At 41.3% G+C, this 17,377-nt stretch overlaps 1 protein-coding gene across 1 annotated transcript in view; it reads right to left on the bottom strand.

Annotated features, from left to right (window-relative positions):
* The window catches only part of ADGRA3 (adhesion G protein-coupled receptor A3), a 110,261-nt gene that overhangs the window by 25,486 nt on the left and 67,398 nt on the right, over window positions 1-17,377 (bottom strand). The window contains exons 11-14 of the mRNA XM_070398665.1: window positions 11,564-11,725; window positions 8,942-9,145; window positions 555-768; window positions 138-346 (exon numbers count right to left, since the gene is read on the bottom strand). Coding sequence (XP_070254766.1) covers window positions 138-346; window positions 555-768; window positions 8,942-9,145; window positions 11,564-11,725 — 789 coding nt within the window. The remainder of the gene's footprint in view (window positions 1-137; window positions 347-554; window positions 769-8,941; window positions 9,146-11,563; window positions 11,726-17,377) is intronic.

Genomic DNA, 17,377 nt, shown 5'->3' with positions numbered 1-17,377 from the left:
TTACGTAAAGGGAGCAATTATGTTAAAAGTTTTGGTTTGTTTTGTTTTGTTTTTAAATCTTCATTTGAGTTTAACTATGCATAAGACAAAAAACGAGGGAACTCAGTGTTTATGCATAAAGTGAGCAACTGCCATACCATTAACACGGCGTAGTTACTCAGGGAGTAGCACTGGATGGTGGTGATATTCTCATCCGAGTAGAGGATATGGCACCCGTCGGACTTCCAGCCCCCTTGTCCGTTCAGCAAGTCGAAATCCCACTGGGCGGCCACGGCATCTGCTCCGTGCGCGATGCGACGCAGAGTCACATTAACGGGGATGCGGTGGCCATCCACACTCACACCATCTGGAGGGAAGGGAAATGCAAGCATTTCCGAGACAAACTTCACGAACAATTAAATGTCAAACTTATACACAAATCGGCACTGTGCAATATCCTTCTGTGCTGGTGGCCCATTACAACAAGAAGGAACAACAATAAGCATTTGCAGGAACAGGGAATAATAAACTCGCGTTGCGCAGCCGCTACAGGATGGCATACGCCACGTACAAACCTATTTTGGTGAGAATCACGGGGGTGACCACCGTGCGGCGTTTTCCATCATCAGCCAGATTCGTCGAGTTCCCGGTGGCTGGAAACAGCTTTCCGTTGCGGAAAGCGATGAGCTGGAGCTTATAGAGAGAGTCATCGGTTGGCCTGACTGCTCTTTTGTGCTTTGGTGAGAAAAGGGATGGTGGGAGTTGAATAGAAGCTTCTACAATAGTATTCTGAAAGAAAACAACAATAGCAGAAGAAAACGGTTGTGGTATTAGTATGTAGAAACCATCAAGAATATTTAACATTGTTTACAAATGTTTTCCAAATAGATGCTGAATACTTTTTTAAATGTATACATAAGAATTTAATAGCTGAAACAATTTATCAGTTCAGTGAAATGTCTGAACACATAACATCACAGAAGCAAAGACTATACAAATAAAGAGAAAAGAAACTCTATTTCAAAGTTAAAGAAGTAAACAAGAAATAATTTCAAACCAGAGTGAATTTTCCCAGGATATCACCTACGGTGGAAGCAGTTAGCATTAAACAGATCAGGAATCTCTGATCACTCTTTATGACAATTTTACGATGACAAAACTTGGTAAATAAGTACAAATGTAGCATATCACAAATGTGAGTATAATTAATTTGGGTTTATGGAACTTTAAGGTGATTTATGATGGATTCAAACTGTTGAACAGCAAAAGAAAGAAATGACACAAACATAATAGAAGCTTAGATTCAGCAAATTCTTCTTTTAGACGTTTCCCTGAGACTAAGAAAACACATAATGTTTAGAAAAACAGTAACAAATAGGAACAACAGAAGATGCTGGCTGGTCACTGCATGTTTTTCAGACTGCTTTATTAGGAATTTTAAACTAATAAATTATTCAGCATTCAATAAAAAATAAATCTATAAACCCAGGAGGCAAATAATAACTATCTCAAACAAAACTCCCTATTTTAAGAATTTATCACAGTCTTTCCCTTGGCACCAACCAACCTCTCTCTCCAATCCAATGTTCACGCTGCCAACGGAATTTCCTCTTAAGAAATAAATCTGATCATGTTCTTGGTTCTCAAATTATTACCGAATACTGCCCCCCAAAACCTAACAAAATACACCATATCATCTGGATAAAATCTATGTCTCAAATTCAGCGTTTAACACTCCCTATACCACAACTATCATCTGGCCACACGGAATTTCTCTATATGTCAGCTCTCCTCCGTTCTTTATGCCCCTGTGGAAAATACTGCACCGGCCAGTGTCCCTGGCTGAAATGCTCCACTATTCTTCTGTCTGGCAAACTCAAACAGGGCAGATTTGATGTTTCGCAGGATAATTGTGTTGGCAAGGTAAAGGACGGGTCAGGATGAGGGAGGTTGGCAGCCAAGAGAAGGACTTTACAAAGTCCTTTACACAGGCTTCTTTTTTTTTTTTTATGATTAATTACCTGAGTCCTCAGTCTACTGCTTTTACCGTTACTTGCTCCCTCTTCTGGACTCCTGCGCCCTCCCGCACAATCTCTAGCATAACTCACACTGGCAGCCTCACAGGTGACTCACTGTCTGGCCCTCCAACTAGAGCAGGAGGAATTTTAAGTGCAGATAATCTCCCTGGTTTTTCTAGAACCCTCTTCAGGTTAATAATAGCTCCTGGCAGTCATATTTGATAAAAGTAGCCTATTGTTTATAAAATTAATAAAAGTCCGTGTCACACGTTTCTGTTTTTGTTTTAGAAAGGTTCTACTTAGGCAAGTGAATAATCTTGAGAGTTCGTTTTTGACTGCTGTACTTAGAACAATGTCGGAGCACAGCAGATCCCCACAAATATCTGTTGAATGAAAGTATTTTGGGAGTTTGAATATTGACAGTTTTTTAAACTGAAGATGCCTAGAAAATATTAGAAATATTTCATCTAGGAAAATGCATAGAAAGTTTCCTGCTATTGTCACAAATATAATCTGGGGAGGGGGACAGAGTGTATTATAAACTCATTCATTAATCTAATACAGTTCTATTAAGTGTATACATTTCTTTTAAGTATATAATGAGGCATTCAAAAAAGGGAAAAAACAGAGGAGGTAAATGGTGATTGGAAAAATAAAATAAAATGTTTTTAAAGAAAGGAAAAACATCAACAGATTGATTAAAATGTTTCTTGAAAAAGTGTTACACATACAAGATATTTATTAAAACTTAAGTATATAATTCTTGAATACAAAATGATGAGAGCTCTGGCTAGGTAGCTAGGTTGGTTAGAGCATCATCCCAATACTCTAAGGTTGCAAGTCTGATCTCCCTTCAGGGCACATACAAGGATTAACCAATGAATACATAAATAAGAGGGACAACAAATATTTTTTTCTCTCTCTCTCTCCTCCCCCTACCCCCCAAAAAGCAATCAATCAATAAAAAATGACTTGATGCCCGGCCGGAGTGGCTCAGTGGTTGAGCACTGACCTATGAACCAGAAGGTCAAGGTTTGATTCCCGGTCAAGGGCACATGCCTGGGTTGTGGGCTCAATCCCCAGTAGGGGGCGTGTAGGAGGCAGCTGATCAATGATTCTCTCTCATCATTGATTTCCTATCTCTCTCTCCCTTCCACTCTGAAATAAATAAAAGTATATTTTAAAAAATAATAGTAAAAAATTTCTTGAAAATAAAGCATAGTTCTTAGGAAAGTATTACTTAATATAAATCATCTTTTTAAACAAATCATAGTAATATTTTCTAACAGAGAGCTGAAAAATTAAATGACACCTATAATTCCTAGAACTCCAAAAACTTTTTCTTCACAAGTTTAAACTTGTAAAACCAAACAAACAACTATTTAAAAAACCCAAGTGTATAGACAGGTCAATGAGAAATGGGAGCTTCATTCAAGACTGATCCATACTTATGGCTTCTAAAATATCCTGCAGAGTCCAATAAACAATACTACTAAATAATAATTATAGGTTCCCTGTGATGGAGACAGGGTAGCCTAGAGGTGCTAGAAAAGCAAACTTCAGCTATATCAATAAAGTTTAGAGGTTGATACAGAATTTAATATCTGTATATTTAATTCTTTGAAAGAAGGTTTGATCATTTATTACAAAAAGGTTAAAAATCTAGTTTTTTTTTAAAAATCACTGAGACACTTATTTAATTTTTTACATTTATCATGATTATACCTATTGCCACATGGCCTGAAGTGAAGAATCACAGTGTTTATAATTTCATTTAAACATATATTAATTTTTAAAAGTGTGGATCACAGCAATGGAAATAGATATAAACACATGAATTATAGCTAATAAGTGAGGAACATCTCTGTTGGAGTCCTTTGGGAAGTACATGTTTGTGGTATCTGATGTGTATTATTAGAAGCGCCTATGCCACCCCAGGGGGAACGAACACAGGGCCTGAAACAAGAAGCCAGGACCCGGGCCCCAGCTTCACCACGCAGCAGCTGCCCAACACTGCCCAGTTTTGCTGTCCTCTCGGGGACACATCTCCAAACACAGCTAGTGAGTGATCTTTCTAACAAACACATGTGAGGGCCAAATGTGGTCATGGCCATGACAAAAACAGAAGGCTAAGGAACTGTGAGTGGGTGTTTTTTTTTTTTTTACTATTATTATTTTTTAAATGTATTAGTGTTGATTTCAGAGAGGAAGGGAGAGGGAGAGATAGAAATATTAATGATAAGAGAGAATCATTGATGGGCTGTTTCCTGCGCACACACACACACACACACACACACACACTCACACACACCCTGCCCCCCTACTGGGGATCAAGTCTACAACCAGGCATGTGTAGATTGGGAATCGAACCGTAACCTCCTGGTTCATAGGTGGACACTCAACCACTGAGCCACACGAGGTGGGCGGTATTTTTGTTATTATTAATGCTGCATTGTGGCGAGTGGTTATCTGGTGGCAGAGGAGAGAGAGCGAAGAGGGAGGAGCGGGCTTCCCACAATAATCTAGAAGCTCATCATGTTTTCACTTTTTCAATTCTGGTGTTAATTTCAATATTAAAAAGTGACCAAGTATGAACACACATGAAATCAATGTTATCATGGAGCTCTTACAATGACTTTATTTGCTAAATTGCTAAAGTCATATATATTTATCTATTTACAATGATATTAAGGTGAGGAGAAAATGTTAAGTATGCTAACTCAAATACTTCTAGATTTTAACATCATTCCTTACAGAACAATCTAGAGTTCCACCACCATGTAATTGATAAATTATATTTCTCTGGAATCCTGATTTGTTTAAGTCTATGAAAGTCTAAGACTAAAATTAGAAAGAGTCAAAGAGCCACCTGATTTAAAGAATAAAAACTACTTTTTCCATGTTTTCTTAACCCTCAACCACACTGGATTTTAAACAGATAGATATGACGATGCATTCTAATTGTTTTCTTGTGTCTATTTAGTTTTGAACTGCATACCACCTTTTGATTATTTCACTGCTAAAGATGAACAGGGATTATGTTTGCCTTTAGAATTAATTTTTTAAACTGACTTTATTTGCTAATTAAGTATGGCTGTTAATTTTTATTCAACATGTACTGAATGTTTCATTGTTCTGTGCTTGGCACTAGAGATATACAATAAAATGAGCCCAGGTTCCCGCCCTCAAATATCCATCATTTAACGAGAGGGACCACAATTATAATAAAACAATAATACGAGCTAACATTTATTAGGAGCTTACTCTGGGCCAGGCACTGTTGTAAATGTCTACACATTTACCTCATTTAATCCTCTTAATAATCCTTTGAGTTAAGTACCATTTCATGATTCCTGTGTAACAGATGAGGAACTGACATCAGAGAGGTTAAGTACTTGCCCCAGTTTGCACAGCCGTTAACTGGGGGAGCAGAATGTAAATCCAGGCTGCCTGGCTGCAGAAAGCCCACATTCTTAGTTACCATATGCTCTGGCCTCTCTCCGCCCTATAACTCAACTCACCATCACATCGGCTTCTAATTATTCTGGAGAATGAACAAGGCACCATGAGACTGATAGGCAGTGATGAATTCTGAGGAAGAAAGGATGGTGCCATGTGCACGGAGGCTTACTGGGAGAGTAGCAGGGGTGGTGCTGAGGGCATGAAAAAGGGCAGAAACAAAGGCAGGAAGCAATATATATATAACTGCTCTGTAAAAGTAAAAGGACCTCAGTTGGGCTAAAGCCCCAGATGTCGGAGATGAGGGAAATAGATGATACATAGGTAGATAAAAACTGATTTCTACATTACAGTCAAGAAAGGTTCAAAGAACCAATTCTTTCAAAACACCAAAAAAACAACAACAAAAAAACCAAAAAAAACCCAACCAATAAAACAAAGTCTTTCACAAGTAATATTTTGTGATGCTAACATATCTGAATTATGGTGCCCAAGGTGTCAGAAAGTGTTTGGTCATGAAACATATTAGATTTGGTGCTTTAAGAGTCAGATGACAGGTAATTCAACCTCCCACTGGCCAGGCAAGTAAGGCCCAGCGCTGGAATCATCGATGGTTACAGCACTAGCTCTGCCCTGGGACAGTCCTCAGTCCAGCGTGGGAGGCACAGAACCCAGCTTGTTCACGTGTAACAGGTAATACAGAGAGACGAGCAGAGTGATAGGGGCAGAGTGAGGTAGAGAAATAAAGGAAATAAGGATGGAGGAGTGAGGACAGACAGGGATGGAATTAGCTAAGACTTTGTGAAGGTCACATGTCTACTGGTGTTAACACACAACCAGGGAACTGGGGAGGGAAGGAGAGGAGGAGGAAATTCCAGCAGCAGAATTAGCCTGAGCCTGGCCTGAGAAGGGCCAGTGGTTGGCAGCGGAGCCATGGGCAGTTTGCTGTTACTGGACAAAAGGATGAGGAGGTAGGAAGAGATATGCAGCGAAGGAATAACTGCCAAATGATGAAGCCACACAAAAGCCAAGGTCCAGAGAGACAGGAAGTATCTACCAGGGGGGTACAAGGTCATTTCCATGTTGGAAAGATTTAGGATAATGTTCACAATATGAACACCCTGACATGATGCACAAAATGACCATCAGAACAACCTCTGCAGAGGGAGGAGTCTCCGAGACGCCCTCTGCTCTACAGACACCACGCAGATCTGGGTGGTGTCCCTGCAGGATCAGCAGGGCTGAGCGGGCACTCATGGGCTGTGGCAGCAGCTGGGTGCCAAAGGTAAGGAAGCATTTCAATACTATACTACCTGGCACAGTTGTATTGGCACTTGTTGGCCAAACAGCAGTCCTACGTAGACTAATCTGTATGAGAAGGATAAATTTTTTAAAAATGTATTTTAATTGATTCCAGAGAGAGGAAGGGAGAGGGAGAGAAACATCAATGATGAGAGAGAATCACTGATTGGCTGTCTCCTGCACACCCCCCTACTGGGGATCGAGCGTGCAACCCGAGCATGTGCCCTGATCAGGAATCAAATCTTGGCCTCCTGGTTCATGGGTCCATGCTCAACCATGGAGCTACACCAGCCAGGTAGGGATCAATTTGTAAGGAACAGTCTGGAGACACAAAGATTAAAATAGGTCACAATGGTTTGGGCAACACAGGATAGGAGTCCATCTAAACCAGGCTGTGATGCTTAGTAAATGGAGAAGGACAGAGATTCAAGAAACATGTAGAAAGCAATCAAGGACGGCTCCGACACTGCTAAGGACTGCGTTTTTATGGATTTAACTGCATATGCTAGCATATTTTCTCACTGAAGGGCAATATAATCAATTATTGGATGTTTGAGTTATCTACTGCTATATTCAAAGCATTCGGGGGGGTGGGGGGGGGAGCACAGGCACAATGAATATAAATTGTCCTGGTATAAAGTTTCTGAATTTAGCAAACTAAATGCAAAGTTTTCTGTTAAAGTGCTAAAACATTTTGAGCTGCCGACATTAAACTCATTCTGTGTCACAAAGGATACATTCCTCTTTTACTCAGTTTGAATCATGTCCATGTATGACGCTTGAATAATAGTGGAATGTGTTCTTGGTTTCTGGACACAAAATGATCATAAAAGGGTAGAATAGTATAAAATTGACACAATTGAAAGCTCACTTAAAGCTTTCTACTTTAGCAAGTAGAAACTTTTCTTACCCAGAGGGGTAGATTGTGTAATTGATGCAATATATAGGGTTTTGTCATTTTTTTACCTCTTTTTACCAACGATGATCTCCTCGGATGGAAGAACTCCTCAATTGTAAGTGCTCCTCAAGGACACACCCCTTTCTCTCATGGGCTTGTGTGCAATGCTGTTTCTATTCCTTTTGTGGTTTTTCTTACCAATAAAAAATGCAATAGGCAGGGAGCAGGCCTGCAGCAATATTGCTGGGTACATCACGCATGCTCACAGAGCCCAGAAGCACACATGCATCATGACAACTTCCCTCTGAGTATTCAACATCAAGGACATAGATGATCATCAGCCATCCTGACCTAGTTGAGAACGTGTCAGTGGTGGGGGAATTGGGCTGTTTCTGAATTTAGCAAACTAGCTTGCCCTGTGCAGGTCACCAGGGTAAGGTATGACAAAATACATGAACTCTTCATTCTTTCATTCATTCACTCACCCATTCAATATTTATTGAGTGGCTATAATGCATCAACACCTAACACCTTTGTGATCAATTACTATGCAGCCACCTAAGTGACTGCAATACTGTCTGTGACCTGCACTTCAGAAACAAGCCAAAGAAAGTACTTAGTAATTAACATCTACAGAGAACACAGTCACACATGGCCACACCAAGCTAAATGAAAAAAAATGTGGTCCCATTAGGGACCTCTAGTATTTGCTTCAATGTAGTTTTAATGAAACACATCTAAACCCCAAATTAAAAAAAAAAAATCAATAAAAACGCTTTTGATTTTTCTTGCTGCAAAAAGCCACACATTTTCTCAAGACATATCACGTTGGACTTCTTTGCCAAAAATCTTGATATACAGGTTGCCTGGTTAACTGCCTTGTCTCGAGGCTGATTTCCCATTAGATCCAGTGGGCCCAAAGCCAAAAGCACATGATACTTTCATGTCTTTAAAATCAGGAGCAATAAAAAAGAAATGTAAGGTCAAAGAAAATGTTTTAGTATGTAATATTAATATATTCATCTTTCAACCACTGCAGTTGTAAAAGATTCAACTTTGATATTTTTGTGTGGAGCAAGGAGTACAAGGGGCGAAAATGCTTGGGCTCTAGAAAGTTATCATGTATCCCTTCCTGGTCTGAATTTATTTTACAACAACAGCAAAAGTAATACCAATACTCCCTCCCCACAAATAACTTCTAATAAGGTCATTTTGCAGTGCAAACCCTTTTGAGTATTCTTATCTAATGGGAAAGGGCCTGAAACACTTACAGGTGATAACGTACCTTCAGTGCCAGACTTGAAAATGTATTGGAAACGTTGCACTTGAAGCTCAGCTGCTTGTCCAGGCCTCCGTCGGGGTCCCGCCTCCCATAGTCAGAAAGGCCTGTGCGGTCCGAAGCTGCCACTTTCTGGAACACGGTGCATGTCATCCCAGTGAAGCCAGTCGCCTTGATGACATAAGCTTCCAGAGCAATATTGGGTGAATACTTCAAAAGTCAACCAAACAGGGGTTATAAAAGATTTATAATATGGAAAAAAAGCACATGCAAAGAAATTTCAAATGCAAAACACTGTAAATTAAAAGAGAACACTCGGATTCTTACTGAACAAAGACACTGTACAAAATCAGATGGCAGAACTGGACAGGACACACGCCGTAAAAGACGCTGGAAACAAAAGCCCAAAGTAGAAAGATACCGATGAAGAGGAAAAGAATAAGTCATCAAGTGGGGAGGATCAGACATAAATCCAAAGTCAATTAAAAATAATTTATTTTAAGAGCGCTTTGCTGAAAACAGTAGGCTGAAATGAAATGTCTTATAAAATCGAGAGATATGGGTCGGCCCCTGTTAATGATCGCAGTACAGGAAGAGCAATAGGGGCTTAGGAGATACACTTAAAAGTCCCCTTGTTCAGCACTTCATGCCATAGTCATCACTTCTTGCTTTTACAGGGTGATCTAGTTAATTCTTTGCATTAGGTTTCACAGATAAAAATGTTACACAGGCTCACTCCAAAGGTGCTTCTGTCATTATACTGTCTACATGGGCACCTTAAGATTCCAATAAACAACTAGAACTGATAAGTAAATTCAGTAAAGTAACAGGATACAAAATAAATGTCCAGAAATCAGTTAAAATTATATACACCAATACTGCACTATCAGAAAGGGAAACTAAGAAAACAAACCCATTTATAACTGAATTTAAAAAAAAAATACCTCGGAATAAATTTAAACAAGGATGTAAAATATGGACATGTTGTCAGAAAATTATAAGACACTGAAGAAAGACACTGGAGAAGCTATAAATAAGTGGAAGCACATACTGTGTTCATAGATAGAAAGATTTAGGATCAGTAAAATGACCATCCTACCTAAAGCAATCTATAGATTCAATGCAATTCCTATTCACAGAACTATAACAAATATTCCAAAAATTTATATGGAACCACAAAAGATACAGAATAGCCATAGCAATCTTGAGAAAGAAGAACAAAGTTAGAGGAATCACACCACCTGATATCAAACTATACTACAAGGCCATAGTAATCAAAACAGCATGGTACTGGCATAAAAACAGACATATAACAAGAGTCCAGAAATAAACCCATACTTTTATTGATGGCTATCATCAATAAATCAATAAACACCTGTTGGCAAGGATGTGCAGAAAAGGGAACCCTAATGCATTGTTGGTGGGAATGCAGATTGGAGCAGACACTATGGAAAGCGGTATGGAGTTACCTCAAAAAATTAAAAATAAAACTGTTTTATGATCCAGCAATTCCACTTCTGGGAATATACCTGAAGAAACCCAAAACTTTAATTTCAAAGAATATATACACCCCTATGTTCATTACAGCATTATTTACAATAGCCAAAATTTGGGAGCAGATCAAGTATCAGTAATGAGTGGGTAATAAAAGCTGTGGTACATTTACACAATGGAATACTACCCAGCTGTAAAAAGGAGGAAAATCTTACTTTTTACAACAACATGGATAGACCTGGAGGGTATTATGCTAAGTGAAATAAGCCAGTCAGAGAAAGACAAGTACCACATGATTTCACTTCTATGTGGAATCTAATGAAAAAATAAACTAACAAACAAAACAGAAACAGACTGACGATACTGAGAACAAACTGACAGCTGACAGAGGGGAGAAGGGTTAGGGGTTGGGTGAAAAACCTATGGGATTTAGCAAACAAACAAACAAACAAAACCTCATAGACAGTCAACAGTAGGGGGATTAGCAGAGGGAAAGGAGGGTGGGGGAGGTAGAAGAAGGTAAAGGGGGGATAAAAGGTGATGGAAGGAGACTTGACTTGGGGTGGTGAACACACAATACAGTATACAGAAAGCGGTACAGAGTTAACTCAAAAAATTAAAAGAATTTCATTAACCAATGCCACCCCAATAAATTCAATCAAAAAAAAAAAGCAAAAAAAAAAAAAAGGAAGGGGAGTGGTTGTCTAAATAGTTGTAGCTGAACAGATGTTCAAATTAAGCCAGAAAATCACCTGAAAAAGACAGCACCTGCCCAATAATTTTAAGAACTTCAAGAGTGAGACTGAACTCAGGGGTCTGCCAAATGCAGGCCATGTGGATACTACAGCTGCCATCCCCCTTCTGGGGGGCCTGCCAGCATCACTCCCATCTCAGAACCACGCAGAGAGGGCACACGAAGTGACCAGTCTTCCACTCCCAGGAAGGTGACAGAATTGACCGTAGAGCCAAAGGACAATGCAGAGTCTCTTTCACTTTTAAGGTGGTTAAGTGCATGCCTACTCCTAGGCAAGGCACCATTCTAAGTACCACATGTGGACAAAGTCCCCTGATAAAAAATTTCCTGTAAAGCATAGGACTTTCCAGAATGGAATTCCAGAATCACGTTGCGCTTACTGTTGAATACACGTGAGCTCCGTTTGCCAGGCGGTACGTGGCGATCCGCTGCAGGCACTGCACCACCCTGCTGCAGGCTTTCGCCTCCCTCTGTGCCAGCCACAGGACTCGCTCATCGGCCAGCATGATGTTGCTTGCAATGTCGACCATCACATCCCCTAGCTGGCAGGCAAGCAGGAGAGAAAAGAAACATCTTAACAAGCTGTTTTACATCATCCAAATCCTCCTGAGAAACCAAGATGGGTCTGGAGTCTAAATTTCCCAGTGACAACCCAACAGGCTCTGTACTTATTTCCCATTAAAACCTCTTCAAGTAAGAATAGCACAGTCAGCCCTGACCAGTTTGGCTCAGTGGATAGAGCGCTGGCCTGCAGACTGAAAGGTCCCAGGTTCGATTCTGGTCAAGGGCATGTACCTTGGTTGCAAACACATCCCCAGTAGGGGATGTGCAGGAGGCAGCTGATCGATGCTTCTCTCTCACTGATGTTTCTAACTCTCCCTCTCCCTTCCTCTCTGTAAAAAATCAATAAAATATATTTTTTAAAAAAAGAATAGCACATTCGATTATGACCATTGGTGATAGTTAAGTCAAAACAGGGTAACTACGTGACCACCAAATCATTGGTGAAAAGATTGACATGTGTCATTCAAATTGAGGGGGTGGGAGGAGAGACAAATTAATCAAGAGGAAGGAAAAGACATCACATGATCCACAAATAAAAAGATCTAAACTTGCCCTAACTGGTTTGGCTCAGTGGAGAGAGTGTTGGCCTGCAGACTCAAGGGTCCCAGATTCGATTCCGGTCAAGGGCATGTACCTTGGTTGCGGGCACATCCCCAGTAGGGGGTGTGCAGGAGGCAGCTGATTGATGTTTCTCTCTCATCGATGTCTCTAACTATCCCTCTCCCTTCTTCTCTGTAAAATCAATAAAAATATACTTTTAAAAAAAGATCTAAACTCTGGGAAACCATTTAGAAACATTTTTGTGTGTGTGTGTGTGAGTGTTAGCTTAGTAATATTATGAAGAAACATCCACTGTCTAGCTTTTTAGTTTCTGGTCATGTTCAAAACCCTAGTCATGTCCAACCACAGGAAGTTCCCGCCTACACTGGGCCATGGAGTGTGTCCTCGCACAAGTAGCTTCCTCTACCTCGAATGAACTCATCCTTCCCTTTCCCAATTCCATGAAATAACTGGATCCGAACACGTGCACACTTTTGCATTACTTGCTTTATTGAGTTAGTGGATTCTTTCTATTCACTCGGTTCATAACTTACAGATATAAGCATCTGTCAGGCAATGCCGGTGAATGTCCACTGACTACTGCTGACTTGCATGCCCCATGTCAGAGAATGCATTGGAGGTGCAGGGCTAATGAGACATACCGGTGTCCAGGGGGGCTGGTATTGAGCAAAATGTTCCTGAGAGGGAGATCTATGGCAGAGAGAACAGCAAAAACACTCCCGGGGGTGGAATCAGAGGAGTTAGAAGCCGGCTGGCTCTTTAATCAAGACACAAGCATCAAAGGTGTGAGGCCCCGAAGCTGAGCCAGAAAGCCAACGCTGCTTGCGAATGTCTTTTGATCATCGCAGAGGATCCCAGGGGAGCCTTCCAACCCCTTCTGCACCCACCACTCTTCCCAGGATGTATCATTATGGGTTTGGAACAAATTCAGTCTATCCCACCCAGAGTCCACTTCACAAAGACAGGCCTGAGGAAATACACCCGACACCAAACCCGGGAGCAAGGAAGGGCGCATTTTCAAGTCTGTCCATATGCAAACGGGGCCCATGTGTCCAGCTAAACTGCCTCTTCCTCCTCATCCTGTGCTGGCCACTTAACCTCCAGTACCCTCCTTTTGTGAATAAGGGGGGCAATAACACTCCTGTCTGCCCTGAATGTTGTGAAGATTAAGTCCCGATGATACACATAAGGCTCTCAAGACCACGCCCGGCACACTGCAAACACTCAGCAAGTGTGAGCTCTCCTTGGAACTTTACTGCTCCTGTTTCTAACACTGGAATCCCAATACAGGCTCTCTTTGAAGATCACAGACTCTGGAAGAAGTGCTAGGAAGGGCGCATTTTTAAGTCTGTCCATATGCAAACGGGACCCATGTGTCCAGCTAAACTGCCTCTTCCTCCTCATCCTGGACCCATGCAATTAAAAAAATACTTCACTGGCCTCGCACTGCCCTGCACAGAGTGTATCACGATCTGTCCTTATTTTACTTTCAATGTAAATGCCCCAAGGGCAGGGGCAACTCAATGTCCTACTTATATTTATAGCCTTGTTCACGAGGAGTCTAACCCCTGGTGTAAAAGCCAATAGCAATACAATATTCATTTGCTCACTGACTAAATATTTACTGAGGACCAAGGTGAGCTGGACACTGTCCTGAGGAATGGAGACAGAGAAGTGAAAGAAACACACTTATAATCTAGTGAAGAAAACATGAAATAAGTACATTCTTCAAAAGTGCTCTAGGCCCTAGCCAGTTTTCTCAGTGGTTAGAGTCTCAGCCCTCTGACTGAGGGGTCACAGGTTCAATTCCAGTGTATCTCACACACAGGCTCAATCCCTGGCCCCCTGTCAGGGTGTGTGCAGGAGTCAACCAGTCAATGTTTCTCGCTCTCAGTCTCTCTCTCTCTCCCTTCCATTCTCTCTAAAAATCAATGGGAAAAAATATCCTCTGGTGAGGATTAACAGCAACAACAACAACAACAAAAAAGCGTTTAGATTACAACTGCAATGAAGGAAATAAGCAGAGTAATATAAGATGAAGAGTAATGGAATTTAATTCAAGCATCCTGTTTTAATGGACTCACACATTCTCAAAGGGTAGTTTCCCAAAACTCAAGAAATTAACAGCATCAACTGACAGAAAATGAAGAGCCAATACTGAGGCTTTGCAGAATCCTGAGCCTGTTTGCACAATTCATGGACCATTAGCATCCCCAGCACTGATTCCCACTAAACAGGTGTGAGGTGAATTTAATTCTAGCAGAAGCCCTTATTTCTGAAGTTATGAAGAAGGGCAGGGACTCCAATATGTCAATTACTGAATATGCAGATCAGCTGTTTATGTAGCAGATCAGTTGCTTATAATAATATCTACCATCTCTCAATGGAAATTCAGAGTAGCTGGAACATTTTGGCTAAGTTTTTTTCGATTATTTTTACTTACTATTATATCAAATTTTCATACAAAAATAAATAGGATAAAAGAGATGATGTGGTAAAGAGGCTCTCTGACTCTTATGAAATAAATCCCCATTGACTGCAAAAACTTGAAAGAAAAACCACAGGAAAATACTAGTTCTACTCTAAGGAAGTGTTAATGGATTCTCACAATGACAGACTTCTTGTTTTATATGTTTTAAAAGTTTTAAATGTACAAACTTTATGATGATCTAACATGAGGCCTGCTGGCTACTGAAAAGCTATCTACACTAATAAAATACAAAGATGCTAATTGACCCTACCTTCACTACGCCCAAGCCATGCCCACCAGCCAATCAGAGTGACTATATGCAAATCAACCCAACCAAGATGGCGGCCGGCAGCTATGGAGCTGGAGCAAGCAGGAGGCTTGGTTGCCCCCGTGATGGAGGAAGCCAAGCTTCCCACCTGCTCTGGCCTCTGCAAAACGCAACAAAGTTTCAATTATAGAAGCTAAATAAATCCCAGATACCTGCTTCCAGCCAGCCTCCACTGGGAGCTTGGGTGGCTGGGGGCTGTGGCCAGCCTGCAAACAGCCATCAGCCCCTCACCCAGGCTGGCCAGGCACCCCTGCAGGACCCCCACCCTGATCCGGGACACCCTTCAGGGCAAACCAGCCAGCCCCCACCCATGCACCAGACCTCTATCCTATATAACAAAAGGGTAATATGCAAATTGACCCTAACAGCAGAGCAACTGGGAATCACTGGTCACTATGACACACACTGACCACCAGGGGATAGACGCTCAATGCAGGAGCTGCCCCCTGGTGGTCAGTGTGCTCCCACAGGGGGAGCTCTGCTCAGCCACAAGCCAGGCTGATGGCTGCCAGTACAGCGGTGGTGGTGGGAGCCTCTCCCGCCTCCTCAGCAGCACTAAGGATGTTTGACTGCAGCTTAGGCCTGCTCCCCGCTGGCAAGTGGACATCCCCTGAGGGCTCCTGGGCTGCCAGAGGGATGTCTGACTGCCAGCTTAGGCCTGGTCCCCTTCGGAGCGGGCCTAAGCCAGCAGATGGACATCCCCCGAGGGGTCCCAGACTGCGAGAGGGCACAGGCTGGGCTGAGGGACCCTCCCGAGTGCACAAATATTTTTGCACTGGGCCTCTAGTGATTATTATAAGATCAAAAACCACTGCTATGGCTCACCTGATAATGCCAGTAATGGAATTTAATGTGTTAATAATTGTAAGACAAGAAATATCTCTAAGAAGGTATGCAGTTAACTCGAGTGACTGCCTTAAGTTGAGAAAAACCTATGTTCTTCATTGTTGCATCCTAAATGGCAAAGAACTAAGGGAGAGGAAATGATGCCAACATCTTCCCGAGCGTAGGGGATGATAAAATGCTGTAGGCGTGTGTGGCTGGGTTACAGAAGCAGTTCTGAATCCTCCACAGCGGCAAAAAGGGCACAAAAGGGAGAGCAGTGCATAAAACATTACACTGGAGTAAAAAGTATTCTTGAAATCTGACACACAGAGAGCTTCAAACCCACAGCTGGCATGAGAAAGCATTGTACTTCCCCTTTACCCCATTCCCCGACGGCCACTGCAGCCACAGCAGGGTCAGAAGGCCTCACGCACATGCTCTCCCACCTGTCACACTCAACGGCCGGGATCAGATGAAAATGCAGGGGAACGCACTCTATCACAGATAAAGGCCAAAGGATGAAAATGCCACATTAATAACAATGAAACATTAAATGTCATCTGTTTTAAGAGACAGAAATAGTTCTTGTTCTTCTCGATACAAGGGCTGAGCAAAAGGAGGTTCACAGTTGTTCGTATGGAAAAACACATGCAGGTTATGATGATTACAAGAGCCGGGTAAACTCTGTGTTTCGCCTACTCGCAGCTGTAAACTTGCTTTGCCCACCCTTGTATAGTATATGTTTGGAATTCTGATCCGAATGAGATAAAAATCATCAGTAAATTTCATGAATTTGATGTGGTAGCATATGAAACACAGAGGATAACTACATAAACTAAACGTAATGATATTTCATTTCAATGTAGTAGGAGAATAAGATAACAGTGAAGGCAGAATATTTATGTCTCTGGGAGTTAAATTCTCCTGGGTTAAGATTTCAATTCTGTCTCAAGTTAGATGCCCAAGAGCAAATTATTAGCCTCTCCAAGACTCAGTTTGCTCATTTGTAAAATGAGGCTGGAAATCCTATGAAAAGTGCTTGGAACATCTCATTCTATAGTAAAGTAAAAGAAAAAATATAACAAAAGGTAAATATCTTTATTAAATAATTCATGCCCCCCCCCCTTATTTTTTTAGAAAAACCAAGGAATCTAGATCCCTCTGGACTTCTCTCCACACTTTTTCTCTTTCAAGCAGAAAGCAGCAGGGGGCACTCTTGTTGATTCTAATCACCAGAAAAGCAAGAATTACAGGCAGAGTGTGGATGAGGCAGCAAGTGAGGCAGTTGTTTGGGTACAGTTAAGATAGAAATGAGAACTACAGGAACCGACAAGTAGCCCAAACTGGATTAAATAATAGTAACAGCAGCTGATGTTGTTATTAAAGTTCAAGTATTCTTCAGGATTTTCTCCTAGGTATGAATTAAGTATATTACTGAGATGATGC

Source organism: Myotis yumanensis, unplaced genomic scaffold (assembly GCF_028538775.1).
Source record: "Myotis yumanensis isolate MYYU_CA2020_CCGP unplaced genomic scaffold, mMyoYum1.0.hap1 SCAF_1, whole genome shotgun sequence".
Classification (NCBI taxonomy): domain Eukaryota; kingdom Metazoa; phylum Chordata; class Mammalia; order Chiroptera; family Vespertilionidae; genus Myotis; species Myotis yumanensis.
This window is presented reverse-complemented; position numbering and strand designations above follow the sequence as displayed.